Source organism: Mastigoproctus giganteus, chromosome 8 (genome assembly GCF_048544385.1).
Source record: "Mastigoproctus giganteus isolate SK-2022 chromosome 8, ASM4854438v1, whole genome shotgun sequence".
NCBI classification, from domain to species: Eukaryota; Metazoa; Arthropoda; class Arachnida; order Uropygi; family Thelyphonidae; genus Mastigoproctus; species Mastigoproctus giganteus.
The window spans coordinates 211,478,790-211,494,048 of record NC_143582.1 but is presented as its reverse complement, the minus strand read 5'-3'; the positions used below and the strand labels follow the sequence as shown (position 1 = coordinate 211,494,048).

The 15,259-nt window shown below is 37.8% G+C and overlaps 1 protein-coding gene across 3 annotated transcripts in view; it reads right to left on the bottom strand.

Moving 5' to 3' along the window:
• LOC150082242 (protein Obscurin-like) overlaps positions 1-15,259 on the bottom strand; it is an 865,351-nt gene that overhangs the window by 22,322 nt on the left and 827,770 nt on the right. For all 3 annotated transcript variants that reach the window (XM_090379203.1, XM_090379204.1, XM_090379205.1), the window contains one exon: positions 7,550-7,733. In XM_090379203.1, coding sequence (XP_090235329.1) covers positions 7,550-7,733 — 184 coding nt within the window. The remainder of the gene's footprint in view (positions 1-7,549; positions 7,734-15,259) is intronic.

Here is a 15,259-nt window from a genome sequence, read left to right as displayed (position 1 = left end):
GACTGTACTTGTTAACAGGAGAGATTGCTTCTACAGGGATGGGATACACTTAAATAGAAAGGGTGCAAGAATATTTGCTGATGCTATCGAGGCAGTGTTAGGTGGGTCGGAAAACTGCTAGCTTGGGGGGAGACAAAGACCAATAGATTGACAGTAGCCACTGGCAGAGGTGAAAGAGATTCTTGCACTGCTTCTATTAGAATGAGCAGAAGCCTGAAAAACAAGATGCATGGTATTTCAGAGACTGCTGGGAGCCATTGCGGTACAAGTAAACACATGGGTTGTGTTAGGGTAGCTAAGAATAGAAACAGGTGCAGGTATACTTGCGTGAAAACACATTATCTAAAGAACTACCAATTAGAAAAAAAGTGAATTAGGTAATAGAATTTAAATATTTGGACAGAAATTAACAGTAGCAATAGAACAGTGGACAAAGTCATAAACCAGGCAAACAATGCTTAACAATGCCGGTCTCCTACTTTAAGAGTAGGAGACCGGCAGAATTACTTAACAAGTACAGGTCACTGTTGAACAAAAGCCGAGAATTAGGGTTGAATTTGAAAGTGTCTGCAATTCTGCCCAGACACGATAGGAGGGAGTATATGATGAGAGCCTTGTCGATCAATTCGGCCCTGGAAAGATTGTGCAAGGCTCAAGGGGTAGAATTTTTTTCAGCCTGGACTGTACTTGTTAACAGGAGAGATTGCTTCTACAGGGATGGGATACACTTAAATAGAAAGGGTGCAAGAATATTTGCTGATGCTATCGAGGCAGTGTTAGGTGGGTCGGAAAACTGCTAGCTTGGGGGGAGACAAAGACCAATAGATTGACAGTAGCCACTGGCAGAGGTGAAAGAGATTCTTGCACTGCTTCTATTAGAATGAGCAGAAGCCTGAAAAACAAGATGCATGGTATTTCAGAGACTTCTGGGAGCCATTGCGGTACAAGTAAACACATGGGTTGTGTTAGGGTAGCTAAGAATAGAAACAGGTGCAGGTATACTTGCGTGTACACCAATGCTAGGAGTTTAGTAAATAAATTTGATGAATTTGAGGTATTGCTCAAAACATCGAAGGCAGATATTGTTGGGATATCAGAGACGTGGTGTCACACAGATATAAGGGATGCAGAACTGCAATTTGGGGAGTACGTCTACAGAAAGGATAGACAGGATAGGAAGGGAGGAGGGGTTATGTTATTAGTTAAGAAACACATAAAAACCAAGGAAGTGAAGCCAGTCGACATCGCTGGACAGTGCAGTGTGGAGTCAGTTTGGTGTGACATAAACATTGGGAGATCAAAATTGAGAGTAGGAGTGTGCTATAGGCCTAATGACTCTGATGAGTATAATAAGGAACTGTACAGGGAAATAGAGTGGGCCAGTAAATCAGAGTGTCTTATAATGGGAGATTTTAATTTCCCAGATATTGACTGGAATTTGGGGGCTGGTTACTCACACACTAGCAGGACTTTTGTGGATTTATTGGATGATTGTTTTCTACATCAGCATGTTCGGGAGGCAACTAGAGGGAGTAATACTCTTGATTTGATTATCAGCAGTGATTCTTCATGCATTAAGAATCTGCAGATAAATGAACCACTAGGTGGCAGTGATCACAGTGTGCTGAAGTGGGATTTACTCAAAGAGGTAACTACCATTAGGGGTAAAGGGAAGGGTTATTGCTTCCGTAAAGGCGACTACGATGGACTGAGACAGTATTTAAATTCTATACAGTGGGACCAACTGATGATGTTACCAACAGCAAATTCAAAATGGGAAGCATTCAAAGAACTTATCTTGGAAGCTACTAGGCTTTACATACCAACTAAGAAATATTGTTCAAGGTTTAGGCCAAAATGGATGTCGGATGAACTAATGAGGCATATGGCAGAGAAGAAAAATGCATGGGATACATACAAATTAACACATGACACAGAAGCCTATGATAGATACAAGTTGATATGCAACCAAGTTACAAAGGAGGTTAGGCAGGCGAAGGCAGATTACGAGAAATCCTTGGCAAGGGATGCAAAGAAAAACAGCAAAGAGTTCTTTACTTATGTAAACTCTAGAAGGAAGGGGGTGAATCAGATTGGTCCACTTGATATTGATGGGTCAAGTGTTGATGATCCTGCTCAGGTAGCTAACAAACTAAATGAATATTTTGCATCGACATTCACACATGAGGAGTTATTCAGCGAGGGGAATGCCAGAGGTGTATTCAACTCTAGCAGTAAGCTACAGAATCTTGAAATAACTGGGAGTAAAGTGGAGGAGAAACTGTTGAAGATAAACACAAGAAAGGCACCCGGGGTGGATGGGATCTATCCAGTTATATTAAAGGAGGCAGCAAAGGAAGTAAGCAAACCCTTAGCCATAATTATGAGAGCTTCCTTGGACTCAGGGGAGGTACCCATAGACTGGAAATGTGCAAATGTGACCCCAATTCACAAAGGAGGATCAAAGGCTGACACAAGTAATTATAGACCTGTGAGCTTAACTTCTGTTCCAGGAAAATTAATGGAGGCACTGGTTAAAGAAGCACTGCAGGATCATTTAGACAAGACTTCAGTTATAGCTCAGACACAGCATGGTTTTGTTAAGGGGAAGTCTTGCCTGACCAACTTGATTGGATACTATGATGCAGTCACAAAAGAACTGGATGCAGGGAATAACTTTGATATTATATACTTGGATCTTAGAAAGGCTTTTGATACTGTTGCACATGGAAGACTGCTACACAAATTGGAGCAGTGTGACATTGGAGGCAAATTGCTGCTATGGATAAAGGGGTGGTTGAGGGGAAGAAGACAGAGTGGTAATCAATGGACACTGCTCATCGTGGACTAATGTTATTAGTGGAGTCCCTCAGGGCTCAGTGTTGGGTCCATTATTGTTTTCTGTATTTATAAATGATATTGATGATGGTATATCGGGCTTAATGTCCAAGTTTGCAGACGATACAAAGGTTGGCAGGGTTGTCAAGGACACTACTGACACTATGCTGCTGCAACAGGATCTGGAAAGGTTGAGCAGATGGGCTGAGAGGTGGCAAATGAAGTTTAACATTGATAAATGTAAAGTACTACACATGGGAAACAGCAACCCCAGACCAACGTATCAACTCTGTGGTACTACACTGACAGTGGTAGAGAATGAAAGGGACTTGGGGGTGGTTGTGCAGGCAGATATGTAGTTCTCTGAGCAGTGCAGAAGGGCTGCAAGAGTAGCTCATGGAGTATTGTCAATGATATACAGGAATTTTTCCAGCAGGGATAAGGAGGTGATTATTCCATTGTATAAGGCGATGGTCAGGCCACACCTAGAGTACTGTATACAGGTCTGGAGGCCTCATTTCAAGAAGGATGTAGAGCTGCTGGAACGAGTACAGAGAAGGGCAACAAGATTAGTGAATGGAACAAAGGGGTGCTCTTACGAAGAAAGGCTTAAAGTTTTGCAAATTACAGTGTCTGGAGACTAGGCACCAGCGAGGTGATCTGATAGAGGTGTATAAAGCCTTGAATGGTTTAAGCATGCTCAATGCTGATGGGATTCTTCCTCTAGCTCAGAAAAATCACCTGAGAGGGCATAAATTCAAATTGAGGAAAGACAGATGTAGGATAGACGTGCGGAAATTTGCCTTTAGCCAGCGGGTGGTTGGTTGGTGGAACAGACTTCCATCCCTTGTGGTGGAGGTTGATAGCCTAAATAAGTTTAAGGCTCAGCTGGACAGGTATTTTGAACGAACAGAGGGGTGAAGTGGAAGTGGGTTTTTTTTTTTTTTTTTTGGCTGATGCTGCATAAGCTTGCTTTCTTGCATCAAATGCCTCTACTAATGCTAATGCTAATGCTAACAAAATAGCTGGATGTTTAAATAATACTATTAAGAACAATAAGAACCTAAGAAAAGAAACAAATACAAGAATATATAAAGTTGCAAAGTCTATTTTGATGTACAGATGTGAAAGCAGAGCTAAAACACAAAAAATTAAACAAATAAATGAAACCACATCACAGAAATGAAGGTACTGCATAAGATTACAAAAAACTTTATGGGACAAAGGAGCTCTGCAATAAGAGATGAATGTAAATTTAACTCATAAAAATTGGATAAAAGATAGAAGACTATAATGGAATGAATATATCGACTGTATGGAAAACATAAGATTAGTTTACTGGACACCAAAGGGCAAGAGAAGCCTAGGCAGGAAGACCTAAATTAAGGTAGAAGGATGGAATCAGGCTGGAAAACTGAACAAATGCAACTAAATAATTTGAATACAAAGTATGCAGAAAAGATGGGGGGGGAGGTATACTATTGGTTAAGAAGCACACAGATTGTAAAACAAGGAATACTTCTGTATAGACTGCATTTTCTCAGTCTTATACTGTCATTCTTTTAGGTCTTAAATTTATGCATGATATTAAAAGTTCTCAAAAAGAAAAATATTCCATAACATTTCATTAAAAATTTCTCAATTTAACTACAGGATTAAATCAAATATTTCACAAAATATGCTTCTAAACTGTGTTTTAACAATGCAGTGTTTGTTTGAATCATTTGATTTATAATATGTTATTTATAATATTCTGATTTTCAACATCTCTTATATACCAAACTATATAATTTGTTCTTTGAGTTTTATTCACCAAAATAATAAAAATAATATGATCTGATGGATAAACAAATGCCTTTAATTATTAAAGGCATTCATTCCTTATATTTAAATCACATAAAATATGCAGACATTATAGTATTTATGGCAGAAAACCCAAATGATCTGGAAAAATCACTAAATAGCTTCAACTAAACATTTACCAAATATGATATGTACATGGACTTTCTAACAAAAACAAGATCATTAAAATAAATAGGAACTGGGAAAATATCTATTTCATGGTTAATAACCAAACAACAGGTAAACAAGTATGCAGCTTCACTTACCTAGGAACTCTAATAACAGAAAAACATCAAATATGTGAAGTTAGTCAAAGCCAGAGTTAGAGAGGGTTGGCTATGGGCAACTTTCAAATCTGGAAGAATGACAGAATAACTATAGAACTGATTCTTAGAACAATAAAAAAATAAAACTGAAACTAAAACTCTACAGTGGGTTATATTACCTTGTGCATAAGGCAACACAGCTGATGGGTTAGAATACTGGATAATGAAATAAAAGAAAACAATATTGCAGGCAAAAAAAGAAAATAACCTTTGAGGAAAAATGTCACAGAACAATACACAGAACCAACTAGACTGAGAAAAAAAAAAAAAAACTAATGACAAAATAAGAAGACAACTGAAATAAACAGAATACATTATCAAAGTTATAAAAAAACAATAGCAATGATTTGGACATGTATGCAAGATGATTTAGGACAAATTGCCAAAATAATCATAACAGAGAGAGGATGCAGGGTAAAAAAAAAGGAAAGGATGACCAAGGAAAACCTAGCTAGAAAACAAAGAGTTACATTGTCTTCATAACACTCAAGGTATATTGCCTGACAAATAACAGTGAGCAGTGATGTATTCAAAGTGGACTCGACTCACCTTAGGGCAGACGAGAAGAAGAATAATTTATATATATAATAAATAAATTTAATAAATTTAGGAAGAAATTTCTGTTTAAATTCGAGAAGAAACACCAAACCTGCATCAGTTAGTATTAAAATTTTTTAATTTATCTTTCATAAATACAATATTCAAAAAAAAAAAAAAAAAAAAGGCTTTCCCAGACTTTCCAAAGAAAATGAGACAGTCCCTTCATAGACACCTATAACTTAAGATATTGACCTGTTGTTGTATTGTACTTTACTTATTTTAAGGTTTAAACTAGTGTTAATTAATTATTTCTTATTTTGGTAGATTAGAATAGTGCACTTTAATACTAACAAATGCAGTGTTCAGCATTTATTCTTAAATTCAAGCATTTATTACCTGTGTAATATCTCCAAATAGGACTACAAGGCTGGGACAATTCATATTGAACAATTAAACTTTACACCAGCCGGGATTCAAATAAACAAATTTCAATCCTGCAACTAAAACACTTTATTTACAATAAAATAAAATACAAGCATATAAAATGAAATGAAATGAAATAAAATAAAATATATAGTAGTCTAAAACTGATGTGATTTAATTTACAATAAAATAAAAAAATATATATAAAATAAAATATGATGATAAAAGCGATAAAAACAGTTAATAAAATACCGTAACAACTGTAGCTTTTGGAGACAGCGATCTCCTTTCTCAACAGCATATTTCTGCTGTGTGGCACATCCTTAAATAGCAGATCCACGGCACTTGTCACATGGTTCCTCGGGAATATGGCTGGAATTTCCCATTTATGCACCGGAACTGGAAATGGCTCGGGAGCGCGCTAGCTGAAACCGTTAATCTTGCCCAAGAACAACGGTTTCAAAGAGGGGATGTAAGCGCACACCCTTGTCTCTATTAATGGAATTGCTAGCTGCCCCAATACGTAAACTCTCAAGCCATTTATGGTCCCACAACCCCTGTGCATGATCTGTGATGACAGCATCCTCCGGGGAGATTTGATGTTGCTTCTCCCAGAAATGTTCTGCCACGGCAGACTTCCCATGGTATATGGGAAGACGGGACGACAACTGAAAGACCATCTGGGGGAGCACATGAATGCAATAAAGTCCGCAAACAATGGGAAGTCTGCCGTAGCAGAACATTTCTGGGATCAAATCTCCCGGAGGATGCTGTCTTCACGGATCATGCATAGGGGTTGTGGGACCGTAAATGGCTTGAGAGTTTTCGTATTGGGGCAGCTAGCAATTCCATTAATAGAGACAAGGGTGTACACTTACATCCCCTCTCTGAAACTGTTGTTCTTGGGCGAGATGAAAGGTTTCAGATAGTGCGCTCCTGAGCCATTTCCGGTTCCGGTGCATAAATGGGAAATTCCAGCCATATTCCCAAGGAACCATGTGACGAGTGCCGTGGATCTGCTATTTAAGGATGTGCCACACAGCAGAAATATGCTGTTGAGAAAGGAGACTGCTGTCTCCTTTCCAAAAGCTACAGTTGTTACGGTATTTTATTAACTGTTTTTATCGCTTTTATCATCATATTTTATTTTATATATATATTTTTATTTTATTGTAAATTACATCACATCAGCTTTAGACTACTATATATTTTATTTTATTTTATTTCATTTCATTTTATACACTTGTATTTTATTTTATTGTAAATAAAGTGTTTTAGTTGCAGGATTGAAATTTGTTTATTTGAATACCGGCTGGTGTAAAGTTTAATTGTTCAATACCTGCGTAATATCATACAAATTATATATAAAGAAGAAAACTTTTGGCATTCTACATACTGTCTTTTATAAAAAAAAATATATATTTTTAGATCTCACCATTATTTCTTTTTAAATATTACATTTCTGTACTTCTAAGCATCATTCACAGGTAGCTATTCAAATTTCTTACCTAGCATCTTTAAATTTGAAATCAATAAAATTTTAAATCAAACAAATACTAAAAATGTAGGAATACTTTTACCTTGCTATTTCAGCTACAAATCTATACAGGTCCATGGGATCACCTTCTGTTATTGGAACTGGATTGCTTTCTTTTGTGATGTCTAATTCTGGAAGTGTAGGTTCTTCTGTGGGTATATCAGAACTTTGTTCTGTTAACTCTTGTTGGAATTTCCGTGCTGTACTAACTTTTACTTTCTGTGCACCTTCAAAAATGAATACTTGTCTTAACTTAATACAGCCAAATCCCAGAATATATATATACTAATACAAGAAATTATTAAGTAGTATATAATAATTTTAACAGCTTTAAAACAAATACCCATCATTTTTTCAAATCACAAAATCCCCGTATGAACACATGAAGTGCCTTCACAGTTGACACTTACAAACAAATACAGTTCTGTTTATTCATATTTGACTTGGTCCATTATAGCCTCAGATGCTGATGCACCATAAAATGCTTATACAAGCAAACAAGTTTATTCATATAATGTCAACTCATTTTACTCTATTACAGTTTCTAATAGCATTTCCTAAACCTAGGAAAGTTAGTATAACTAGTAAAAAGAATGTCACAGTATACAGCATTCCATAGGAAACAATATTTTAATTATACTGGCATTTAATCGATAATTAAAATCAACAGTAATGTCAGAAGTATCATCAATAAAATGAATGAATTTGAACTTCTGGACAGAACAACTAATGCTGACATAACAGAGCTAATGAAAACACGTCACCCAGAAATAGAGGATGATGAGTTTTTCTACAGTATGTATAATATATATAGAAAGAATAGACAAGCCAAAAGGGGTGGGTTGGGGGGAAGAAGTCATGCTTATCAAAAGCAGCTTGAGAAGAACAAAAGCTTTCCCAGATTCGGAACTTATGCATGCCAACACAAAAGCTGTGTGGTATGAAGTAGTTGGATGCAAATGTAAGAGTGGGGTATGTTACAGACCAGAAGACTGTGCAGAGTATGGCAAAGCCTCTACGTGTGGACAGAGTGAGAAAGAATGAGAAAGCAAGTGCAGATGTCTTATTATGGGCGATTTTAATATTTACCCAATTGACTGGAGCAAGTGGGAGGAAAACTTACAATGAGAGACAAGATCTTTAAATAAGCTAGATGATTATTATTTGCCATGTTCAAAATGTTAGAGAAAACACCAATGGCAATAATTCTGTAGACCTGATCATTACCCATGAACTAGATGAAATCACAGGGCTCACAGTACAGTCACCATTAACAGGAAGTGATGATGCAGTCATTAATTGGAAGATCAAGGAAGAGATTGCAACTGTGAAAGCTAAAGGCATGGAGGTTCAGTTAGGAAAGGGAACTATGACAGTTTAAGATGTTATGTGGCCTCTATCCACTCAGGAAGTAGCAGAGGAACGGTGAATATATTAGAATTATGGAGCAGCTTTAAAACAATAGTCACAGCTGCCATAAATGCATAAATACCATTAAGAAAATCGAGCAGGAGGATACCAAGATGGATGAATACAGAACTGACCATTCAAACAGAGCACAAAAAGATGGCATGGCAGAGTTACAGAGTAGTAAAAGGTACTGAGGCCTATAACAGCTACAAGTTGACCTGTAATAGTACCACAGAACAGGTTAAGTTGATAAAGGTTGAGTATTAATAATCTCCATCTAGGAGAGCAAAGAATGGAGGTTCTCTGTGATGGTATGGGGGTTTTGCCACTTGTCACTCATTTAGAGATGTCTGTGTTTGAGCCACATTTTGTGAGTGGAGGAATAAGTGTCTTTCCACATGAATTATTCTGAGTTTTCAGATAGCACAACATGAAAAATTGGTCTGTGAACACACACTTATACAGAGATAACACAAAATTGTGCAATAAAGTGAATGTGAAAGTGTCTGCAATTCTGCCCAGACATGATAGGAGGGAGTATATGATAAGAGCCTTGTTGATCAATTTGGCCCTGGAGAGATTGAGCAATGCTCAAGGGGTAGAATTTTTTTCAGCCTGGTCTGTGCTTGTTGACAGGAGAGACTGCTTCTACAGGGATGGGGTACACTTAAATAGAAAGGGTGCAAGAATATTTGCTGATGCTATCGAGGCAGTGTTAGGTGGGTCGGAAAACTGCTAGCTTGGGGGGGGATACACAGACTAAAAGGTTAACAGTGGCCACAAGCAGAGGCAAAACTGATTCTTGCACTGCTTCTGTTATAATAAGCAGCAGCCTGGAAAGCAAGGCAATGGAGATTTCCAGGACTGCTGGGAGTCATAGTGGAACAAATAAATACATGGGCTGTGTTAGGGTAACTAAGAGTAGAAACAGGTGTATGCATACTTGCATGTACACCAATGCTAGGAGTATAGTTAATAAATTTGATGAGCTTGAAGAGCTAGTGAAGACATCAAAGACATATTGTTGGGATATCAGAGATGTGGTGTCACACAGACATAAGCAGTGCAGAATTGCAATTTGGGGAGTACAATGTGTACAGAAAGGATAGAGAAGACAGGAAGGGAGGAGGGGTTATGCTGTTAGTTAATAAACACATAAAACCTAAGGAAGTGCATCCAATTGATGTTGGTGGACAAAGCAATGTTGAGTCTGTTTGGTGTGACAGACTCAACATTGCTTGACACTGGGAAGAGAAAAATGAGAGTAGGTGTGTGTTATAGGCCTAACGAATCTGATGAGTATAATGAGCAGTTGCGCAGAGAAACAGAGTGGGCCAGTAAATTAGAATGTCTTATAATGAGGGATTTTAACTTTCCAGATATCGACTGGAACTTGTGGATTGGTCACTCACACACTAGCAAGACTTTTGTGGATTTATTGGGTGATTGTTTTCTAGAGCAACATGTTTGAGAGCAACCAGAGGGAGTAATACTCTTGATCTGATTATCAGCAGTGATTAATCATGCATTAAGAATTTGCAGATAAAGGAACCACTGGTGACAGTGATCACAATGTACTGATGTGGGTATTACTTAAAGCAGTAACTACCATCAAGGCTAAAGGGAAGGGGTATTGCTTTCGTAAAAGTGACTACAGAGGTCTCAGACAGTTTTTAAATTCTGTAGAGTGGGATCAACTGATGATGTTACCAATGTTGAATTCTAAATGGGAAGCCTTCAGGGACTTAATTTTGGAGGCTACTAGGCTTTTCAATCCAACTAAGAAAGACTGTTCAAGGTTTAGGCTTAAATGGATGTCAGGTGAACTAATGAGGCTTGTGGCAGAGAAGAAAAATGTATGGGATGCCACCTGATAAGTTATATAACTTATCAGGTGACACAGAAGCCTATGGCAGATATAAACTAGTCTGCAATCAAGTCACAAAGAAGGTTAGGCAGGCGAAGGCAGATTACAAGAAATCCTTGGCAAAGGATGCAAAGATAAACAGCAAAGAGTTCTTTATTTATGTAAACTCTAGAAGGAAAGGGATGAATCAGATTGGACCACTTAACATAGATGGGTTGACTATTGATCATCCTGCTCGGGTAGCTGATAAACTGAATGAGTATTTTGCATCTACATTCACACATGAGGAGTTATTCAATGAGGGGGAGTGCCAGAAGTTTATCAAACTCTAACAGGCAGCTAAGTGATTTTGTAATAACTGAGAGCAAAGTGGAGGAGAAATTGTTGAAGTAAAACATAAAAAAAGGCACCTGGGGAAGATGGGATCTATCCAGTTATATTAAAGGGGACAGCAAAGGAAGTAAGCCAATCCTTAGGCATAATTATGAGAGTTTCCTCAGACTCAGGGGAGGTCCTCATGGACTGGAGGTGTGCAAATTTATCACCAATCACAAAGGGGGTTCAAAAGGTAACACAAGTAACTACAGACCTGTTAGTATAACTTGTGTTCCGGGAAAAATAATGGAATCACTGTTTAAAGAAGTATTGCAGGATCATCTAGACAAGACTGCAGTAATAGTTAAGACAATATGGGTTTGTCAAAGGGAGGTCTTGTCTGACCAAATTATTATTACTAGCCATATAGTGCAAGGAAGCCTGAGACTTATGCTGCGCTAGCTAAAAAAATTCCGAGTTACCCTGAGAGAGAGAGAGAGAGAGAGAGAGAGAGAGAGAGGTAGAAGGGAATCACCAAGAAAGAGAAGAATGATGATATCCAGCTCAGGACCCTGAGTGTGCCAAGCCCATACTCACCAGACGTGAGCACCTGAGGTTGCTTGGATACTATGATGTGGTCAAAAAAGAACTGAATGCCAAAAATAATTTTGATATCATATACTTGGATTTCAGGAAAGCTTTTGATACTGTTGCACATGGAAGACTGCTGTACAAATTGGAGAGATATGGCATTCAGGGTAAATTTCTACAATGGATAAAGGGATGGTTGAATGGGAGATGACAGAGAGTGGTAATCAATGGACAGTGCTCTTTGTGGACAAATGTTATTAATGGAGATACCAGGGTTTCAGTGTTGGGCCCATTGTTGTTTTGTATATTTTTCAATGATATTGATGAAGGTATATCAGGTTTAATGTCCAGGTTTGCAGATGATACAATGGTTGGCAGTGTGTTAACGACAGTATGCTACTCCAACTGGATCTAGATAAGTTGGGCAAATGGGCTGAGAAGTGGCAACTGAAGTTTAACATTGACAAATGCAAAGTACTGCATATTGGTAGCAATAACCGAAGAGAAACATACCAACTGTGTGGTACTATACTCAGGGAAGTGGAAAGTGAAAAGGACCTGGGGGTAATTGTGCAGTCGAATATGTAGTTCACTGAGCAGTGCAGATGGGCTGCCAGGACAGGTCATGGAGTCTTGTCAATGATATATAGGAATTTTGCTAGCAGGGACAGGGAGGTGATTATCCTGTTATACAAGGTAATGATCAGGCCACACTTAGATTACTGTATACAGGTCTGGGGGCCTCATTTTAGGAAGGATGTAGAGTTGCTAGAACGAGTACAAAGAAGGCCAACAAGATTGGTGAGGAGAACAAAGGGGTGCTCTTACCAAGAAAGGCTTAAGTTCTGCAAATGTAGCGCCTGAGAGTAGGCACCTGCGAGGTGTATAAGGCTTTGAATGGCTTGAGCAAGCTGAATGCTGATGGGATTCTTCCTCTTGCTCAGATTAAGAACCTTACGTGTCACACATTCAAATTGAGGAAAGACAGTTATAGAATAGATGTGCGGAAATTTGCCTTTAGCCAGCGGGTAGTTGATTGGTGGAACAGGCTTCTATCTTTTGTTGTGGAAGTTGATAGCCTAAATAAATTTAAGGCTGAGCTGGACAGGCATTTGGAACAAATGGAGGGGTGAAATGGTAGGGTTTTTTTGGCTGATGCTGCATAAGCTTGCTTTCTTGCATCATATGCCTCTACTAATGGTAAGGGCATGATGTCAAAATTTGCAATGATGTGAACATTGGGAATGATTAATGATAAGCACCAAGCAGTGCTCATTCAGGATGACTTGGATAGGCTTCAAGGATGGTCAGATGTAGTAGCTATGTTTTAATACAACAGTATGCAAGGGGGAAACAGCAACCACAAAACAACTTATGCACTTGGTAATGCTGAATTAAAAATTAGGAAAGAAAGGGATGCGGGAGTTACAAGATGTGAAGTCGTCCAAGTGCAGACAGGTGGCAAGAAAGGCAAATTTCATCCTATCAATGATTTATTAAACATTTGTTTATAGAGACAGAGCGATCATAATCCCTTTGTACAAGGCATTGTAAGACTGCACTTGAAATACTGCATCCAAGTATTGAGCATCTTAAAAGGGTTCAAAAATCAGCAATCTACTTGGTGAGATTAGCAAAAGGGTGCCCCAATAAGGAAAGACTGAACATGTGAGCTACAAAATGTGGCAACCAGGTGTCTCAGAGGTTATTGTTATTTGGTTTTTTTTTAGGAGCATTAGCAACTAAGGCCATATTGCTCCGGGAAACTGCGGTGGTCATTCCCTGACCTTTCCACATCCTCCGTATTTGGTGGTCACGGGCTCGAACTCGGTCTAATCATGAAGCGTGTGCTATGCACTGCTGCTCCAGACCACGTGGCTATGGAGGTGCTTGTCTCAGAGGATATCTGATTGAGGTCTATGAGACTCTGAGAAGGAACAGTAAAATAAATGAAGGAATTTATAACAGTGAAATTTTCAACATTATAAATGATTCCAGAAAATTTTTTTTTAGTCAGTGAGTTATCAATTACTGGAATAAGTTAGCTCTGTGGGTAGTTGAAGTTGAAAGCTTAGGAAAATTCAGGGTCAGCTGGATAGTTACCTACGCAAGGAAGGAAACATAAGTTGTTTATTTTCTTTTTTATATATGTTATTTTTATTTAGTTATTTAATTAAATTAAATTAACTAATTTATTTTTTTGATAGTGCAGCAAAAACCATGGTTCCTTGTACTCTGTGCCTAACACTAATAATAAAACGATAACATTTAATGTGTGGGGATATTGCAAATAATATTACAAAGTTGCAGTTGACAGTTGGTTGCTGTATATGAACTCAGCCCACCTGAAAGCATTATCAGGTGATTTTGGCAGTGATAAAAAGGCACTGAAGATGTTTCTAAATGACATACACACACAAAATGTGGATTAATAACTCAGGCAAGAAGAAATAATTCTTAGACAAGATCGCTCTATCACAGCTTTGAATGCAGCACAGGAAGAAATAATATCAATTCAGGAATGAGAATATTATGCCAATATTTTGCATACACAACTATGAGAATTCTATAAGGATTTTATGATATAAAGGTCATTACTTGACACAGGCCAGATGCATGAAATAATGCACCATGCACACTGAATGCTAGGGTATGATATTTTCCCAGCTCATCTGCAAGTTGAGCTGGGAAAATACAGTTGGGAAGTACAGCCAGTCAACATGGCTGGACAGTGCAGTGTCGAGTCAGTTTGGTGTGACATAAACGCTGGGAAGGCAAAATTGAGAGTAGGAGTGTGTTATAGGCCTAATGACTTTGGATGAGTATAATAAACAACTGTACAGAGAAATAGAGTGGGCCAGTAAATCAGAGTGTCTTATAATGGGGGATTTTAATTTCCCAGATATTGACAGGAATTTGTGGGTTGGTTACTCACACACTAGCAAGGCTTTTGTGGATTTATTGGATGATTGTTTTGTACAGCAGCATATTCAGGAGGCAACTAGAGGGAGTAATACTCTTGATCTGATTATCAGCAGTGATGATAATATATAGTTCAATGCCATTCAGACTACTCTGGAAGCACTGGAGTAAGAGAAAAATTCAATTCTGTAATGGTTTGTTAAAACAGACTTAAATTCCATCAAACACATTTGGTGCTAAAAAACAATGTTGAGTGCACATTATCCATTTGTAAGAAGAAGATTTGTTTACCAATCTTCAAAGGTTCTGTTTGTTCATTTATTGGGGTACCAGTAGTTTTACTGATAGCATGCCAAGGAAGTGCAGACTACTGAATGTTCATTTGTCTTTTAAAATTATTTACTATTAGAGTTTTTGAATTTGGTAAAGTCTTTATTATCCACACAATAGGTTACAACAATAACTAGGTATATTTTCATATAAAATAAAGTTTATCTTCAAAAAGGGTGGTTTATACAAGTCACGAATTCAGAGAATATTTTTATCTTAGGGTTCAAAGATTTATTTTGAATTTCTAAATTTGGACATATATCCCTAGATATTTATGTAAAATTGTTTTGCATTGTATGTACTACGTTCGTTAACATC